Here is a 20,558-nt window from a genome sequence, read left to right on the forward strand (position 1 = left end):
CGATAAGTATGCATTAACATGCCGCGGGCTACACGCTGCACTTGGCAGGAATAGAGAAATTTCAACGTAGCAGAATTAAGCTTCTCTAATTAAATATTATAAAGGAAAGAATATTAAACTGGAGGTAAAATCGTCCTATTACAGAACAGGGTTCCTCGAACTGGATTCCATAAAACTTCGAGGGAAAGAAAGGAACACACAGTAGAGTAAATTATGTTTTCCATAAGGTCTCTAAATTTTATGTGATTGTTTTGTGTTATTGGAACTGATCTTCATAAATTGTATTTAAGTCTGAGAATTTGGAACTATTATTTTCCAAAGTGAAACCTAGTAACGCTTAATTTCTGAGAAACATCATTTTGTTAAAGTTTGGTTCTATTCTGACAACGTGAATTTAGGTTTATACAACCCCTTGACGTACCATTTAGTTCCAAATAATTTTTCGAATGTTTAGTACAGGTAGCCCTCCTACAACACTTGTGTTGATTTTTGCTTAACATATAATATTTAAAAACTAAATTACCTTAAAATTATGAAGCGAAGGAATAATGAACTATAGTGGCTTTACATGAAAATGTATAAAAAAATTAAAATTAAAATAATTTTTTTTGTTTTTTTATTATTTATGTAGAATTAAAAAAAAAATTAATAAGTTTTCGAATCGTAACCCCCCTTTTTGTACTGGCTCTGTGTCTCACATAACACGGTATTTTCTAGGAACTTATCTACCGTGTTATAGGAGACTTACCTGTACTTAATTTCGTTTATTCATACAAAGAATGACCATAGAAAAGAACAGATTTGGTTTACGAATAATTCGTGAATATAAAAATATGTAGCCTCATGACTGTGAAAAGTATCAAGAACTTGTGACGAGTAATAATGATGCAATTGAGTTTGTGTTTCTTTACGATTTCATTTACTATCATTTCTGCTCTATCTTTCAAAACACTTGGTTAATCCGTCGTAAAATCGGAAAATTGAACTATTGCAAGGGGGTGTGTAGTTCGGAATAACCATACAAAAGAACATATTTATTTTACGAATACTTCGTGAATATAAAAATACGTAGCCTCATGACTGTGAAATTTAGTATGAAAAACTAGCGACGAGTAATAATGATACAATTGAGTTCGTGTTTCTTTACGATTTCATTTACTATCGTTTCTCCTGCATCTTTCAAAACTCTTGGTTAATCCGTCGTAAAATCGGAAAACTGAACTTTTGCAAAGGGGTGTGCAGTTCACCAATAAATTTCAAAAGACCCATGAATGTTTTATGTTTCCAAGCCGGTGTGTAACCTGTTCCACCGAAAGATTATTTAACTTCGTATACCGGTCGCGTGATATCTTCGTTGCGCGCCACTCTGACAGTGGAAACTTTATTTTCTTCCGCCAATATTTATTTTCCGTGTACCCTCCGCTATTATTACCGTTCCATCGATTTCCTATCGTTACTGATTACCGGTAAATTCCACCGTGATTACGCGCGTCCCATCCCGGCATTATACGCATTAAATCGCTTAATACGTCTCGCGCGCTCCGAAGCCTGTTTTTAAGCCGTCGACCGCGGCGATTCTGTTCGCCTCGTAAATCGTTATTTATTCTTAATATAATGTTATCACGGCACCGTCTTATTGATTTCCCGTCAGCCGCGTCACCGGGAGAATTCTATCCCCGGGCATTAATAAATCTATCCGTCGTAACGGCATCCTGAAAGGTGTGCAGGTCACGGATTGACGCGTCGCGTCGCGACGCGACGACCGCTTGGTCGAGCGACGGCTGCGAGGACGAAAAGGGGCGTCATTCTCGCGGGACGATCAATCACTTCGAGAAGTATTCTTCTCTCTCCTCGTCTCTTCTCTTATCCTCTCTGCTCTACGCTCTACTCGTTGATATCGTTCGTTAGTCATCGCACTATCGAGTACATTAACGATTAATGTTTGGCAGTTTGATCGATCCGATTCATCATCGCAGTCTACCGACGCGTTTAAGTTTACCGAACGCGACCTACCCACCACTTACACTTTTTGTCCTTGTTACAACACTCGCGGAGCTACCCTTAAAATATCTACGCGATCGACGGTTTTCTAAAACCCTTGTCTATTTTCAACAATGTGTTCTACAGGTCAAACTAAGACTAAAATATTATAAAACAAAAAATCCATAAATACTTTGTTAAGAAGTTATGACGAAAATGTGAAATGTGATGCAAACGCTGTTGAATATACCTAACATATACTGCCTTTGTTGAGACACTTTTGGCATCGACGTACCATTGAATTTATTGTCGACTTCAATTGGTTGCGATTTTGATTTTTGCAATTAATTCATCTCTCGTACGTGTTTCTGTATTGTAAACTTTCTCTTCCAGAATGTTCCATAAGTAAAATCTAAAGGGGTATGGTCAGGTGACCTAATCCCTCCTCGACTAATCCATTGTTGGGGATAGTGTCTATTAAGCCAATTTTTTACTGTCATAATATACTGGACATCCATCTAATTGTATCCAGCCGTTTTGACGGAATGATAAAGACAACAACAATGGCGGGAGATTATTTGTTAAAAACGTTAGAAAAGATTCTCCCGTTAATTCTTTGGGGCACGCTGGAATTAAAAGTGTCCCATCTTTTTGATGCACCGTGATGCATGATAGAACATTTTTAGTCCCACCTCAAAATGTTGCAATAGCTGCATGCGCATAGGTTTATATTTCTTCTTATTTACGTAAAGCAGTTGGTAATATCTTCAACAAATGTTACAAATGTATTCACTTGTGTTGGCAACATTCAACATGCCAATACAGGTTCATCAATTGTTGCAAGCAGAAGGTTTATTGCGGCAACTATTACTATTTTTTTTTTTATGTTTTTACTTTCTTATAAAAATATACCAATTTTGTTTAATTTAAAACGCAATAACATTTCTGTGCAACATGGTTCTATTTTGTTATCTGAAATCCTATGCCGCAAAGAGTTCACCGCTCAGGAAGGAAATAAGGTCCTATTAACTATTCATCACACATGCCCAACCAAACATTACATTTGAATTGATGTTGAAATGATCTTTCTCTGTATTAAACTGAGAGAAACAGTGTTATCATATCTTTCACAGTTCATATTTTTGTTATAAATTCTTAACAAAGCATTTATAGATTTTTTGTTATATAACACTTTAGTCTTAGTTTTACTTGTAGAACACACTGCTGAAGTGTATACGGAAAAATGCGAAACACCCTGTATATTACTTTTCTAAAAAGAATGTCGATACTAATCTTCACTGATTCTAGTGAAATTTGGAAAGCTAACGAATCGATTAGAAATAAAATACAGAAACCTTTTGTAAACGCTAGTTGTGTTATTACTAAGGATCAGTTCTGATTAACCTTATAGTATCTGCACCGAGGAAATTATGTGATTACGAAGTCTGCAATTTCCTTTGACCCCCATTACGTATTTTTATGGGATCGAACAATGCAGTATCTATGTTCCTGATCGTTAATTATCGTCAGTTAATATCTAAAGATCAGACTAACTTCGATTATATGTTATTAAGCAACAATCACTGTTATGTAAAATTTGCTAATGTATTTTCAAAAAACATTCTTTTCTTTTGAAGTAAAGAACAGAAATAGATTAAATTGCATCTTTCCCTGACAATCTGAAGAAACTAATGTATCGTACAAATGCAACAAAATAATCAATTTTGATTGCTGTAACGAAACGATTCAAATGTTTTGCGAGTGGTACGGTTAAAATTTCAACAAAAAAGGAAATCTTTATCGAGTAATATCAATAATTACGGCTACAGGGCAGTATATAAGGTTGTATTATATGTTCGAGACGGCACTAAAATCGTTAGCAAGATTCCAGTGGAAGCTTTAATAAAAGCTCTAAAAGCTTTTAACAAAAGCAGCGCTCGCTTTAATTTTACGTAAGAGTATAGTTCGGGGACAAAATGCCATTACTTAGGCACGATTAAATGCAACTACCACTTCAATGATTCCTGTTACTGAATCAAGTCTATAGTCGGGGAGATACCGTAATCTACCGTAACGAATCTTTGTGGTTCTGTATTCCCGCTTGTTAATGGTCAAAGTTAGCCAGCAGATCCAAAGGTAAACGGAAATCACGACTTGGTCTTGTTCGGTAATTATTATTCGGTGACCGAATCGTGATAACATTCACGGACAATTTAACGAACGATTTTTTTCGGCTCAAAAATTCAGAACATGACTTTTTTACTCGATTCGCTGCAATCTTTATCGACACACTGCTGTACGCTCTAGAGTCGACTGGAGTTGAACAGAGTTTCTGTTTCTCTCTCATTCTGATCTCAAACTTTGATAGAAACGGCTCAACTTTGCTACCTAAAGGTAGATCGGTGGTAATAGGTTCTTAATTCATAATAAATTACGTCAGGAACGAATACCTAGAATTTCGAATAATGTCCTTTTGCCGTGACGATAACTCGTGTCGACGGTTTCACTATGAAATAATTTCTATGGAATAATTGAATTGTCGTATAGTATAGTTAATATTAATTTTCCTTGAATTCAATTTTAACTAAAAAATGATACAAACTCTCTTCAACGACTGGTAAAAGACCAAGTGTAAAACTGATGGATGACACACGATTTGAATTAAAACAACTATACTTACGCATGCTCAATCTGGGTCAAAAGTTCGCTCGGTTGAATATGCAATGATTTATGTAGCATTACGAATGAAAAACAATTATGTGAAAAAATACGGTGAACATTAAAACTAGTTACTTTCATTCCCATTCCCCGCCACTAATAAGCAGATAACCGATAAGTGACGAGAGAAATGTCGATAAAAGTTCGAGATATCGAACGTGGGAAATTATATGTTTCCGAAGTTATGTACCAATTAGAATTAATTATTTCTCCTGCCGATAAATTTTCAACTAATTTCGTAATTGCACGCGTACGGTCTTCCCGCGAAATTAACGATGTCTCCCCGGGTTGCAACGTGACAGTTACGCCGCGAGTTATGATAGCGCGCTGTACGAGTCTTACTGGAAAAGTGGATTTACAGGAGCTACGAGCCGTGTTTAACTTTACCGGGACAAACTTCCACTAGTTTGGTTCTGCCCCGGTGGAGATTCTAACCGACGATATGAAAGATTAACTAGTAAACAGAAATGCGAATGTATCCCAATTCCCATCGATCATTGCCATTATCGACATAGTTTCGTGCAGAAACAACTACTTGCACCTCAAATTTACAATCATAATTCACGCGACCACCATATGTTATATCTGTATTAAATTAACGGGAAATAAATTAATAAGATTCTATAACTCCTGCAATTCTCTAGGATAAATTTAATTCTGACTAGGCTGTTGATTGATAAAAATTTATATTTCTGAATTTCATATTAGTTTTACTTTCCAAAGCTTAACTTTCGCAATTAGGTATCACAGACTCTTGAATACTATATATTTACTTGAAATTTTTATAGAATTTTCTAAATTTACGAAGAGTGAAGTCCAGTAATAACAGTATTGTCTAGTAAAATACATCAATTCTCATCGATCAATGCCATTGTCGTCGCAGTGACAAACATTTAAGGTCTGTCCAACGCACACTTCACATACGCGCTGAAAAATACAATCCATAATCGATAATTGATGGTTACGTACCATCGAATATTCTCGAATAATTAGCTTTACAAAAATTTCAATTGCACCGCGTAACGCTGGAATTTATAGCCGCCCCAACATTTAAAGAATTTCATTACCCCGAATATCTATTTCTATGTTTCGATCGCAGACTCGCGGCAAATTTATTACGGCTCTCAACGCCCGATCGGGCTCAAGAATATCCACCTAAATCACGCTACGAAACGAACCTAAGCGTGGCCAGTTTCTCGACGAAAGAACGAAAGAGCACGACTACGGTCAGCCTCGTTTCGCGCGTCGGAACTCCGAAAATCAACGACCCGCCTCCCGTTGGGCAACAATTGTTTAATCAGGGAACGTCGATTGTAGTCGTAACAAGCAATTTATTGTTTCTATTTAACGTTCCGTACCCACGGTTCGCGATCGTTCCAAAAATTATCGTTGAATTATTTTGCCTTGCGTTCGGATCGACGTGTACAAATATTTGTCAATCATATTACATCGTATAATGTTGTTGAGAAATAATTAGAAAAACTGGAACAACAAACCTGCCCCTATTGAAATTTGTGAGCGATAAAAAAAAAGGAAAAATTGCCCGATTAAGGGCCGTGGGATCGACGAACGATACTCGGAAGGTGAATAACATTTACGGTGTATTTCACGGTATCTTTATGTGGAATTAATTTCTCTGTTTCGTCCGTGTTTCCGTTGCAGTTCAGTCGACTGTTTCGTTCCCTGCTGAACTAAAATTATTAATTACTGTAATTGTTAAAGTCTCGCTGGTTCCTCGCGCATTGTGTCCGAATTTCGTCTATAAATATACAGCCAGATACGCAACGTGCCCGTTACGCTCGCTACACACAACAGCTAATGGAAGCCATGCTACTTATTCTGCCCTGCATCGCGTATGCATGCACCCGAATTGCAACGCTACGAACACCTGTGCAACCCTCGCGAACGCCCGACTACACAGGCCTTGCGTTTTAAAGTACGACTCTCCTTGCGCTATTTCCTGTGAAAAGTATTCCGGGAATGCGTGCGGAAAGATTTGCGAGCAGATAGATGCGTATAAAGCCGGTCTCGTTGCAATCAAACGTGCATCTTTTCAAACTCCGTGCATTTACCAACCTCGATATTGGAACGGCCAAGGCCGTGGTAAACGAAGACAAATGTACAAGATTAATAATTTAATCTTAATCAGATACTTTAAAAATTAAATAATTCAACCGTGAAAATCTAATGGTATCAAAGTAGTTTTCATACTTTAATCGATGTGTTTCCCTCAATTGTTATAGTTATTTTCATAGAAAATGAATCAGAGTCTTACAAGTTAGATAAAGTGGTTAATGTAACAGTAGAAATAAACGAATAAGTGTGAGACAAACATTCGCGAACAAAGTGTTTTCAAGATATACAAATCACTTTATGCGTTATGTTCATTGCACTATTACGCGTGTTATACAACGATAAGTTCGTTTCGATAATGCTATTGAAAATGTTTTACAAGACCAATATATGTCGAGGTCATCTATAATAAATTGATACGTTGAACTTTGAACGTATCAGCCACTGCACACGTGTGTACGCAACTTTAGCTTAGAAAATTAAAAGCCGAATATCTGAGAATTCTGAGAAATCCACTATCCAGTTAAGAATTTTCCTACGCTTCTAGGCATAGAAATTAATATTTTAAATAATTATCAAACTGTCTTTTGCGTGCTTTTATACAGGATGTTCAACCACCATTGGGAAAAATTTTAATGGGAGATTCTAGAGGCCAAAATAAGATGAAAATCAAGAATATCAATATCTTGACTGAGGCTTCATTAAAAAGTTATTAAAAAAATTCCCATAAAATTGACCCAATCTTCAGACGTCCATAACTTCTACAATAGTGAACATATTTCAATGAAATTTAGTATGGAAGTAGAGCTCATGGGTAGCTACAAAAAAGTATGAAACAACTTTTCCGTACAGCGCCAACCAAAATAATTCAAAATGAAAAACGAATTTTTAAGAAAAATCGACAGGGAGTAGATGCCTACATTTTTCGACGAAAAAAAAAAAATTTGAAATCATTCAGGAAAAATTATTTTCGGTTGCAGGGGTCAATTACAATCATTCTTTATGAATAGACATACCTCCGAAATCCTACGCATTTTCGAGAAAAAAATTCGAATAAGTGGACAAAGTAGACAAAATTAAAAAATTTCAAATTGTTCTGAAAAAATTATTTTTAGTTGCGGGGCTCGATTACAATCATTTTTGGTGAATACACATACACCTGAAATCCTACCCACTTTCGAGAAAAAAATTCGAGTAGGTACTGAAATTTTTAGACGAAATTGAAAAATTTCAAATCATAACAAAAAAATTATATTTAGTTACAGGGATCAATTACAAGCATTTTTTGTGAATAGACATACCCCATATTCCTACCCAATTTCGAGAAAAAAATTCGAGTAGGTACTGAAATTTTTAGACGAAATTAAAAAATTTCAAATCATAACAAAAAAATTATATTTAGTTACAGGGGTCACTTACAAGCATTTTTGGTGAATAGACATACCCTCGAAATCCTACCCACTTTCTAGAAAAAAATTCAGTACGAGCGGAACTGTAAATGTTAATAACTTTTTAACGAAGCCTCCATCAACAAATTAGTATTCTTGATTTTCGTCTTATTTTGGCTTCTAGAATCACCCATGAAAATTTTTCCCAGAGGTGGCCGAACACCCTATATAGAGCACACATTGATATTACTTTTATTTAGTTTTTTTCTTTACTCGTTTGGATTGGCTACGTTGGATCGATACACAGAGACAATATTGGGAGTCGAGTCAATATTGGCACACATAAACATAAGTAAAAATAAATTTACCAGGGGGGTGTTGTTTTACTGTCCGGCCATTTTTAAACTGGATTCTCTATATTTCTCTGTATTTCCAGAGTTTGATGAAACTCGTCCACGTTCGATCCTTTAGTCGTACAGTAAAAATGTTCGTTCGTCGGTCGACAGCTTCGGTGGATCCTCTTAACGAAGTTTCCTCGAATTCGGGATTCCATCGTGCGAGTCTATTCCACGGCGGAAGGATATCAAAGCCGCTCGGATCAAAACTCGTTGAGGTGATTGCTGATCGTGACCATTGGAAAACAGCTATAACTGTAGCTATAGACCTAGTTTCTGTGTAACGGTGCATCCACTGCAACACGTGCACAGTCGGCCGATCCGTTGACGACCGCGCGTTCTCGGAGCTTAACAAAGTTCTTCTAAGTCCTAACGAGCTTACTCTTGACAAAAGCCAGTCAAGTGTACGGCTTCCGTCGTTGCGATGCAATGGCTAACCTACATACCGACATATTATTGCACTCGATTCGCGCTACAAACGTATATACTCTATACAGGGTATTTCACCTAACTTGACCACCTTAAATATATCGCTTATTTTGTATGATAGAAAAAAAAGTCAAGGGGAGAAAGTATTCTGTTCGAAGGCGCCAATACGGTGAAGGATCGAATTTTTTTTTCAAGGTCATTTTTTTCGAGATTTCAAGGTCATCGTATTTTTTTTAAATGGGACCACATATTTTCGCTACAACAGTCTTATAGCTTATAAAAAGACGAATCCAACGATGTGCGATATGTTGACCTTCACGTGACCTTTAGCGAAGGAATTATGAAATGTTTGTCAGTAACTTCAGTACGCGTTCGGAGACGGTAAATGAAGGAATTTCAATTTCATTGAAACAGTGTACCGTGTAATTGTTTCTGGTGCTTATAAATAGATATTCATATTCTCCTTTCAACGGTTGAAGTATGTTTACAAGCATTATTATTGTAAGAGGGGAATGACCGAAGCGGGTCATGTACACTACAGCAGAAAAAGTGGAAATGATTTTATGATCGCCGGATCTTACGCCACTTGATTTCTTTCTGTGGGGGCACCTAAAAAATACAGTTTACAATGATATTCCCACAACAGCAGAAAACATGCGACAAAGGATTCTACATGCATGTAGATCAATTACTGTAGAACAACTGAAAAATGTTCAGCAAGAATTTATTTACCGCCTCCAAAAATGTATCCAGGTTCATGGTGCACATTTTGAACACCTTCTAAAATAAACATTTAATTTAAGACTGTTTCAATGAAATTGAAATTCCTTCATTTACCGTCTCCGAACGCGTACTGAAGTTACTGACAAACATTTCATAATTCCTTCGCTAAAGGTCACGTGAAGGTCAACATATCGCACATCGTTGGATTCGTCTTTTTATAAGCTATAAGACTGTTGTAGCGAAAATATGTGGTCCCATTTAAAAAAAATACGATGACCTTGAAATCTCGAAAAAAATGACCTTGAAAAAAAAATTCGATCCTTCACCGTATTGGCGCCTTCGAACAGAATACTTTCTCCCCTTGACTTTTTTTTCTATCATACAAAATAAGCGATATATTTAAGGTGGTCAAGTTAGGTGAAATACCCTGTATACGCGCGCACAGGGTGTACAAGGAATCTATACAACCAGCAAGAGTTTGCAAAGTTTCTCTTTTTAATTGATGTTTTGACCCTTTTTCGGAATCGTAGGAACGTACGACTGAGTTTTAAATAACAATTTTATAAAATTAAGGAAAATTTTCAATCATTCTTCGCTAAAACGGTGTAAAAACTAAATTTCCACGGGACAAAAATCGTTGCAGTTTCAAATACAGTCTTATCAGAATCCGGTAAAAATGATCCAACGTTTCGAAGCGAAAAGGTCATTATTATGCTAGCTATTAGTGTATAACAGGTCCCAAATTTGAAATCTAGAACAATTCTTTTATTTAATTTATTCATTGATGAACCAGCACCCAAGACGATGCAGAACGAAAACGGAATTAGAATGTTAAATATGTATGTATTCAGAAAGTATAATAAAATAATTTAACTTTTATATTCCGCTGTACCATCGATTTATCATCTCCACTCTAAAACATAAAACTATTTTTATGTTTCGTACAATTTAAATTCGTCCAGTTTCGATGGAATACGTCAAACTCACGTGACATTCCTCGATTTCAACACACCTGCTTTCACTCTACTTCAAAACCAAAAAACTACGTCTGTCACGTTTGTTTCTACTCGTGTTTAATATGCAGTTCTAGGATCATTAGTCCTCCGGAAGAAAAATAATATAATACATGCACAATCATAATTACAGTGTAAACATATATTCATTTCCACCTAGACAAAAAACTATCTTTCAAGTAATTAACGTACAATGAATATCGTATAAAACAGTTCTGACTGTTACGTGGCACAGATATCTTAAGAAGAAAACATAGATCAATCATTTTGTCCATAGTGGTCACATCTGAGCCACCTCGTCGGTGTTTGATTCTGTCCCGGACGGCCGTGAGATCCTAAATCTCATCTATCTTCTGTCTGTGCCGGCGCATCGCCGCCAAACGTATTTCCATAATTTGTAGACAATTGGTCCGAAGCATCCAAAAGCACGGGGAGCGCATGATCGCGTGCCGTAGGTTTGTACGCCACACGACCGTCCAATTTCATTCGAGCTAGAGCCAGCCAACTACGTATGTACCCCGCCGTTCCCGGCGTAATTGAATACTCAATAGGATTTACCAAAGCGGACCAGCGCGGTGGCCGCGTCGATCGACACGACACACGCCAATATTTGATCCGTGTCAAAAGCTTCGAGGCAGATTCACCCACGGATTTCCAAAGGTCGTTAAACTCACTGAACTCTCGCTTGCACCTTCGCCCCCATTCTTCTATCCTCTTATCATTCTCTCACTTTCGACTCCATTTTACCCTAAATTCTATTTCCACGTACCACAGCCTCTCTCTCCCTCTCTCGCTCTCAAGTCAAAGTAACTCAATAAATATCTTCTTTTTAACCCCTTACCGCACAATCATGAATCTGACTCGTTACAAAGGCCACTCATTCGTAGCCAAGTCCTATAAAGAAATATTAATGGCAGATTCTAGAGACCAAAATAAGACGAAAATCAACAATATGAATTTCTTGACTGAGGCTTCGTGAAAAAGTTATTAAAAAATTAAATTAAAAACATTCAAATCATTCTGAAATAATTATTTATGGTTGCGGTGATCGATTACGATCATTTTTGGTGAAGACATATACCCTCGCAATTCTACCCACTTTCGAGAAAAAAATTCATAAGGTGGACTTTTTTTCGACGAAAAAAAAATTTCAAACCGTTCTGAAAAAATTATTTTCGGTTGCGGAGGTCGATTACAATTATTTTTGGTAGATAGACACATCCTAGAAATCCTACGCATTTTCGAGAAAAAAATTCGAGTAGGTGCCTAAATTTTTCGGCGAAAAAAAAACTTCAAATCATTCTGAAAAAATTATTTTCAGTTATGGGAGTCAACCATCTTTGGTGAATAGACATACCCCCGAATTCCTACGCATTTTGGGGAACAAAATTTGAGTAGGTGGACAAACTGCCGTTCTACAGGCAGAACTTTAAACGTTAATAACTTTTTAACGAAGTCTCTATCAACAAATTGATATTCTTGATTTTCGCCTTATTTTGGCCTCTAGAATCTTCCATTAAAATTTTTCCCAGGGGTGGTCGAACACCCTGTATATTAAAATGAACATATTTTTACATTCACGACGTATTCGTAAAACAAATCTATTCTTTTTCGTAGCCATTCTTCAAATTTAAACAAAATTAAATAGTATACGTTTGAACAATTATTAAATCGTATGTCAAAGAGTTAATCTCAGTGAAAATTTTCAATTGCAGGAAAATTGGATTAATATATGGAACGATGCTATTTTCGAAATTACTGTCCGTTCGAAAGCGTTCCAAGATCGCCTCTCGTCTCCAAAGAGGTTAACAATTCGTACGAAATTTCACAAAGGAGCTCGAGCAAATTTTTCTGTCCCCGGTTTTCGAAGTTCGTTCCGATTTCTATTCTTGCATCGCAAGCTGGGAGGAAAAAGCGACTACCAATAATAGAAATCTTTATCCGGCCACGTCTAATTTATCTTCGTTCTTTCCTACGGTACTGCTCCCTCGCTGTTCCTCCTTTTTCCTTCCGTTCCCTTTTTCTGCGGGACCCGTCGACATTTATCCCGGTCTCTACGGTTGGGCTGGGGCAGAGAGACCGGCCCGTATCCCTGGCGCACATGCAGCCCCGATACGCCGTGTTGTGCTTAGCGCCAGGCACCTGCACGACAAAACGACGACGGCCAAATCCACAGGTGCGGTCGAAAGGGTGCTCACGTCGCGCGGAAATGCCTTTGAATCCACGGAATACGGCCGACAGCGTCGAGGAGAGACCGACTAAACCGACGTGTATATACGTCATCGACTGCTCTGCGTCCTACAGTCCTCTCTATCTCTCTCTAGCTTTCATTTTCCCGACCTCTTCGAGGCAAAAGTGTACACCAAACAGTTTCACACAGATCGTTTTACAGTATTGTCTCGTTATAAGTCGTCGTTCGTGTCTCGCTATAAGCACTCTCGATCCCCTCCACTATTTTCGTACTTCACGCGACAGAGAGAGCGCGACAGACTGTTCGTTTACGATATCCTGTTTCAGAAAATGAAACGTGACAATGTTTTCCTTCACTTTGGTCATGATGGCTTGAAAGATCGTAAAAAGGAGGATTGTTCCATCCTTTCAAACACCATCATGGTCGAAGTGAGAAAGAACATTATCACGTCCTGTTTTCCAGGCATAGAATACCATCCACGTGAAGTACGAAAAAGGTGGAGCGGATGGAGAGATTGCTTACAGCGAGATACGAACGACGACTTATAACGAGACAATACTGTACTTCGAACTCCAGCGCGGACCTCGCCTTTTCTATCGCCGCGTTTCTTTATCTTGCCACCTCCTACGCCCCGAAGGAAATTACATTTCCCTCGCGAAGGCGCGCAGCGTGAAAACGAGTCGAAACGACCGTGAAACGAACTAACTTTTTCCTTATCGGCGAATTCCCGCGAAACAGCGCGTTATTGTTCCCGAGCAAGCTACCGTGCAAATAACGGAACCGAAAGAGTTCCACCATTTCAACGTCGACGCGAAAAATCAGTCTTGAAACGCATGCTGAATAAATTTTATAACCGTCGATCCAATGGCGGTTGTCGTTATCTCGTAGAGTAATGCAGGCTAGCGATTAGACGTTTAACAACAGAGGCGAATTCACTGTTCCTTGCTTCGGAAAACTTTCAAGAAGCTTATTTAACGTAAACCCTTTGAGTGGCTGGGATCGAGTAATTTTGGTAAAGCCCGTGTGGCTCAAAGTGTGCCACGGTTCTAATTTCATGGAAAATCAACCTTGGCGCCCACCAAATTTCAATTTCTATCAATTCAACGACGATTATCGTTATCAAGTACTTGTTCACCCGCGAAGATTAGATCCTCGGGTACGAAAGATGGCCGATGGAACAAAGGAGACGAATAAATCAAGTTCGGGGTTACCTTTTCTTATCAAACTTGGCGTGAAATGTGCCGTATTGTTCCCCATAGTCTGTCGCGTATCATACAGTAATGAAGCGGAACGAATTCAATGGACCTCCAAGAGCAGGAAACGCAGCCATTAATCGACGAAATTAACTTCGTGCAGTTCGACGTCATGGAATCATCGGAACGAAGCAACTCCTCGTTAAAAGTACAGATTTTTACCTCGATAAACGTTCAGCACGTCGACTGGCAGTTTTCCAGAAATGCTTTGAAATTAAAGCGTCAACGATCAAATTATTCGATAATTGTGTACTTATTATAGAATTTCTAATGACAGACATTTGGAATTTTACATGCAATTAGGGTTCTTTGTAATATTTGGCCAATTTCAGAATAAATTACTTTTTAATGCGCAGTATTATAAACGAAAATGTTAACAAAGAATTGAACGTTTCAATGGATATGAGTAAATGCAACGCGATTATTCGACAGCTATGTCGAGTATCAAAGTTAATCGAGTAAAATGAATACGCGGTTGCATAAAATGTGGCTGCTAGCTCTCGATCGACTAATTGTATTAATCTTAATTCAATGTTCGCATATGTTCTAAAACGCTCAGCCAGAAGCAATTTGGTAATCCAATACATCTATAAAATAGCATGGCGGGAACGTGTCCCCGTTTTATTAAATTCTCTCACGCGAAAGCCAACGACGAACCGAATTTAGTGACACATTATCATTAAGTGACGGTGCAAAAATGCGCGACGCTGAAAATTTCTTCGATTTCTTTCATCTCGGGACACGAGTGTCTTTTTGTCTCGTGACACGGCTCGCTTTCTAAATGGAACAAATTACCGTTGGAAAAAGTTAACAACAGTATAATTTTCCGTACGTAAGTGTATAGAGCTTGACTTAGCGGGGCCTAATGATCGAACGTCGAGACCTTAATCTAACGAATAAAGATTGATATCCGCGCGGTAAAAACACGGATTTCTCAACGTTCGCGAAGCCAGTTATCATGGGACGTACGTTTTACCGAGAAAATGATTTCATGGTTAAAATAAGGCACGTTAATGTTGAACGTGTTCGTACGTCTTAAAAACACATTGTAATTCCCCGCTTGTAGGGCAAAAGCTTTTCTACAAGAGTACGAGAAAGGTACAAAATTATTTTAAATGACGTAAATGAGTCTTTCGAGGAGGCAAAAAAATATATTACTTGATATTATACTTAGAACTATCGTAACCTTGTGAAAACAAGTCGTACAATGATCTTCCTGGGTTGAATCCTCCATTTTCCTATTGCCAAGTTGAATTTGCTCGAAGATTCTTTCACGCTAGAAACCGGGTGAGAACGCGACGACGGCTTTAGTCTAAAATATGTTTTAAATTCAAACGGCTCCCAAAAGTTCAAAACATTTTTTACGCAACTAAAACTACCGTAAATTTAAAGATTAAAACTTTCCTTTTACAATGACCTCCTTAAAAGTTGATGTTTCAAGTCTTTTTGCTGTTTTATTCCACATTGAACGAGAAACGTTCTGTAAGGAATAATAATGAAAAATGTTTCAAAATTTATTCTGGATCTATAATCAATTTTGCTGTATTGAGTATTTTCTGTTGTAAAGAACATGTAATTTAAAACTTCATTATGTATTTTAATCAGAACCAAAAAATAAAGGCAAAAATGTTCTATGGATTTCATTTTGCGTTACTATAAGTTCCAACACTTATGATCGTTAGGTCATAATTTTTTAAATTAATTTCTAAGGGGGTTTTTAATAAATTTGTTAAATGTTTGAAAGATTGCTATACGACTTGTTTTGACGAAGTTGGAATAGTTTGAAACAAATCTATTCAAACAAAAAGTCTTCAATTCTTAAACCTATTTCTTCGAAAATTATGAAACAATTTACTAATATCTAGAAATTAATTCTTTTGTACAGAGTGTCCCTAGACTAATTAATGTTAGACATATATGGAATTGTTTGGAGTGGACTCTTTATAAAAAATAAATTCGTCTCCTTGATTGATAAACTGTACTATCTTCAGTGTCATTATTCGATATCTATTGTGTAAATATTTACAGATCCAACATGTGTATTCTGAAGGTAACAGTGAAAGGAAATGATCGTTTATCCGAGATTGTTTCATTAAATAATTCCGTTAGTAAAACACACGTCAGCAAAGTTGCGTCAAATAGTTTAGGAACACTCTACGTATCGCGCACAGGTCAGCGTAATGCAATATTTTTGCTTTGATCGTTACTCACGGTGTTTGACGTGCAGCCTAGGAACGGGATCTTGCGGCCAAGCCACGTTCTGCGCAGCTAAGCTGATTAGCGCCAAAATTCGCAGCGATGTGCTCATTTTGGATGCGAATGGCCCTGCAGGGTATCTTATGAATCAGCGGTAGCTGTCGATCCTCGTCATCGCCGCTCCGATCGTCATTCCTGAAAAAAATAAAATTACCATCAATAAATTGCAATTGACCCTTCGACGTGTACAGTCGTACAAAATTATGTAACTGCAATCCTTAATAAAATTTCTCTCGGTAGCTCTGATGTCACCACCATACAATTTCTTAGACTTCACCGCAATTACACGCTATATCAGTTATTATATGGAGAATTCAACACCCCACGACATTCCAATTATCAGAAGAATTTACTTCTCACTGACAGAAGAAAGGACAATGTTAAGTCATAGAGGGGTTTACTGACCCAAGAGCGTACAGCATATGCTATACACCGTTGGAAAGGTCTCGCCAAGGCGAATCGACTGATACCATTTTTAACTTCGATATCAGATGGGATAATGTCGAAAAATGGCCTCAAAGTTCGAGATTTTGCGGTTTTGAACAAAAGAAACCGGTAGTAAAAGCCCATCCGGCCCGAGGGACCTCGGGTAGGCACCTGAGGAAAAACCGAGGGGTGTAAGCGATACTCTAGCAGATTGGGACGGCAAATGTGCCCCACCACCTTCATTTCAGTGCCGTGTTGGGCCTGCGTTTGCCGCATGGGCCCCGTTCCAAATGCCCACGGCGAAATCGCCAATGGATCAGTTGTTTTTCATGAACATAATATATTCATGGTATACAATTCGCAAGGTATAAGTTGAGAATGTGCAGGTTAGTATTCAGACTAATGCGTCACTTACAATAGTGAATGGAGTGACATTTTATTGATTGAACGAAACATAATGATGTGAATACTGAATACTAACCTGCACATTCCCAACTCATACCTGCGAATCGTCTATCATGAATATATTATGTTCATGAAAAACAACTGATCCATTGGCGATTTCGCCGTGGGCATTTGGAACGGGGCCCATGCGGCAAACGCAGGCCCAACACGGCACTGAAATGAAGGTGGTGGGGCACATTTGCCGTCCCAATCTGCTAGAGTATCGCTTACACCCCTCGGTTTTTCCTCAGGTGCCTACCCGAGGTCCCTCGGAACGGATGGGCTTTTACTACCGGTTTCTTTTGTTCAAAACCGCAAAATCTCGAACTTTGAGGCCATTTTTCGACATTATCCCATCTGATATCGAAGTTAAAAATGGTATCAGTCGATTCGCCTTGGCGAGACCTTTCCAACGGTGTATAGCATATGCTGTACGCTCTTGGGTCAGTAAACCCCTCTATGACTTAACATTGTCCTTTCATGCATGAATCTTGTTTAAAATGCAACTTATCAAATAATATACGAAAACTTCAAAAGTGTTAAGTTATTTAGCGTCTGTCAAACACATTTATTACAGCATTGAATTGCACTAAGGTGTTAGTTATTGTAATAGCTATTTCAATGATCATTAAAAATGCTATCTTGAAGAACAGTCACCTGACGTTTGGCACAGAATTTCACTATAAAAAAACATGCTTAGATGATAATTAACAAGCTATTGTCACTGCATTCCTCTGTTCCGTTTCAATTGTTCAGCGTCTATTGAAAGAAGATCGAACTGAGTCGACGCATCGGAATAAAGTCGAATTACATTACGGTGTGAGTAATTACATCCTGAATAGAATCGCGTATAATATGCAACTCCTCAAACCGTATCACCTATCGCCACATATGAGTGTCTCACTATAGAAAAAACTTGACGATGTCAGCAATTATCGCTTTGTTCCTTGCTGTATCAAATTGATTAGCGTCTATCGGGTCTATCGGTTGAAACCACCTATTGTGCGTCCGCGAGAAGTTGGCTAGCGAGACGGTAGAGGGGCCAATGCTTCGTTAACTCCGCCCACCCAGAGTGGGGAACCAATCGAACCCGCATTCCTTTTGCTAGCCACCTTCTCGTGAACGCACAATACATTTCTCAGAATTCGAGTACCAGTTTGTTGCATTCGACGACGTTCCAAGGGTCCTGGGAAGCCGTTTCTCGCCGGACGAGGAAAAAGTTTCGCGCGTGATCGCGTTAAAGATGCAGACATTTCAGAAATCTCTCCAGTTCTTAACAAGCGGGACGCAAGTAGAAGCAGAAGCGTCTCTTCTGTTCGTTTTTCGCGGAGAACTAATACACGCGCGATTTCTTGCACAGGCTCGCCACAGTTTGCCAGAACGAGATAGGGACGCACAGAAGAAAGAGGATAGTCAAGAAGGTACCAGGTAAGATAAAAGACTAACGAAGAGAACGCAGGACACCGTCGAGCCGTGCAGAACGAGTGCGACGACGATGGTATGCATTATGCAGAGAGGTCGCCAGCTGGAGCTTCTATTTGTCCGCCTGTTTCGCAGCAGACTACCGCTATGACTTCGAATACGCTCGCGATTAGGTGGAAAATCGGATGTACACGTACATAAAGGCCATAGTCGAATCGGACTGAATATCTAACGTCGGGCTAACCACCCTGCCGGCATCTTCAACGCGCGCAAAACGTAGAACTTAATTCCGCTCGCCTTCCGCGCGTCCCGGACGCTTAAAATTCAGCCTCGTCGTCGCAGCCGTCGTTTACCATTGTCGTTGTTCGTGTCGCGCCTCGAAATGCGTGGAAGGATTCAACGTCGATCCGCGAAACGAATCGATAACCATGCCTTCTCTTCTAACTCTCGTCTCATTCAAATCGTATTAGTATAATTAGATTTATTCGCTCGAACGTAAAGATCGAGAGTCTCAAATACTATTTAACCGTGATTCCAGATAGAAAAATAGCCAGCACGATGAAACGTATAAAAGTTTTGGTGCACCGATGTTTAGAGAATTAATATGGAATTGATCCATGGACGTAACCAAACGGTAGTAAATTCGTAACAAGGTTTCGCGCCAAAAAGTCATTTCTATGTAAATTCTCGACAGACGCGTATTAATAATTTTGTACGTAAATGATAAAATTTAAAGTGGAACGGAACGAGACGTTTGTTGCATTTCCAAGTAGTTTCGTTGAGTTTTTTTTTTTTTGCTCCTCGCAGCAAACTTTGCACTTTCGAGTTAGAGGGCTTTTTTAGCTTTCGCGGACGAAATACTTTTAGGGAGATGTCCTCGAACATAATATCGCTGACTTCACTGTCGCTTTTCATTTTGAAATGTGGGTGAAGATATTACTTACTAGGAATTAATGAAATTTTTGCATTTGTAAATTATATTTTAAAAATTACTTGAATCGACAGAACAATTATTAGTTTTGAGTTCTGTTCGAATGATTTGAAATTGGAATACGCGAGTCAAGTTTTTCGAATGAATCGAAATATTTATTCACCCTTTTCTGAATAATGGGACATCCCTAATAGACACTACTTTTCCTGAGTGCCGATCAACGTTCTAAATGATTAATGGACGTCACCCTCGTTTAGACCGATGATTTCACCTCTATAAACCATGTTTTATCGCCTGTTTTTCCTCGTTTCGATAAAGGATCTGCGTCGTGCTCTTTTCGCAAGCTGAAACTGTGCCAAGCGAATTTGGCTAATTCGCGTGACACACAAACTACCACTCTCTTTTATCGTCTCAAACATCTGGAAAACTAATGTTTGCTAAATATTTAAATATCTCAGTAATGTCTCTTATCTTGTACCTACATAGAAATGAAATGAAATCAAACGGACGGGTTACGGAAACGAGCAGATAAGGATAATACTCACGTAATTATTTTTCAGAACAAATGTATCGTAAAAATTATATCAAACAAATCCTACCATTAACTATTAGAGATAGTTTTAAACGTTTAAAAGTTACAGTCATACGATAGACGAGTCCTTAAAGTCAGATTGTATTACACGTGTACAACGTTAATATTCTAGTTTCATACGTAGACATAAAAAAAATTTTCGATACGAATGGAAATTGGAAAAATGTTACGTGTCGCTGGACGAACAATTACTGGTCATTCTAATGGATTGGAATTTGTGAACGAGAATCGTTAGTGGGTGGCTTTATTATGACGCTTCCGAGTGTGCGCTTTTTATTGTCTACAGTAATATAACGATAGTAGAGCCGGAAAAAATTTTAAGAA

The 20,558-nt window shown here is 38.3% G+C and overlaps 1 protein-coding gene across 2 annotated transcripts in view; it reads right to left on the reverse strand.

The window, feature by feature from the left end:
- LOC122400385 (semaphorin-1A-like) overlaps window positions 1-20,558 on the reverse strand; it is a 502,715-nt gene that overhangs the window by 437,263 nt on the left and 44,894 nt on the right. For both annotated transcript variants that reach the window (XM_043401831.1, XM_043401830.1), the window contains exon 2: window positions 16,375-16,554. In XM_043401831.1, coding sequence (XP_043257766.1) covers window positions 16,375-16,471 — 97 coding nt within the window. In that variant the 5' untranslated portion in view covers window positions 16,472-16,554. The remainder of the gene's footprint in view (window positions 1-16,374; window positions 16,555-20,558) is intronic.

Source organism: Colletes gigas, unplaced genomic scaffold (genome assembly GCF_013123115.1).
Source record: "Colletes gigas isolate AHSC1104 unplaced genomic scaffold, ASM1312311v1 Colletes_gigas_Sc00017, whole genome shotgun sequence".
NCBI classification, from domain to species: Eukaryota; Metazoa; Arthropoda; class Insecta; order Hymenoptera; family Colletidae; genus Colletes; species Colletes gigas.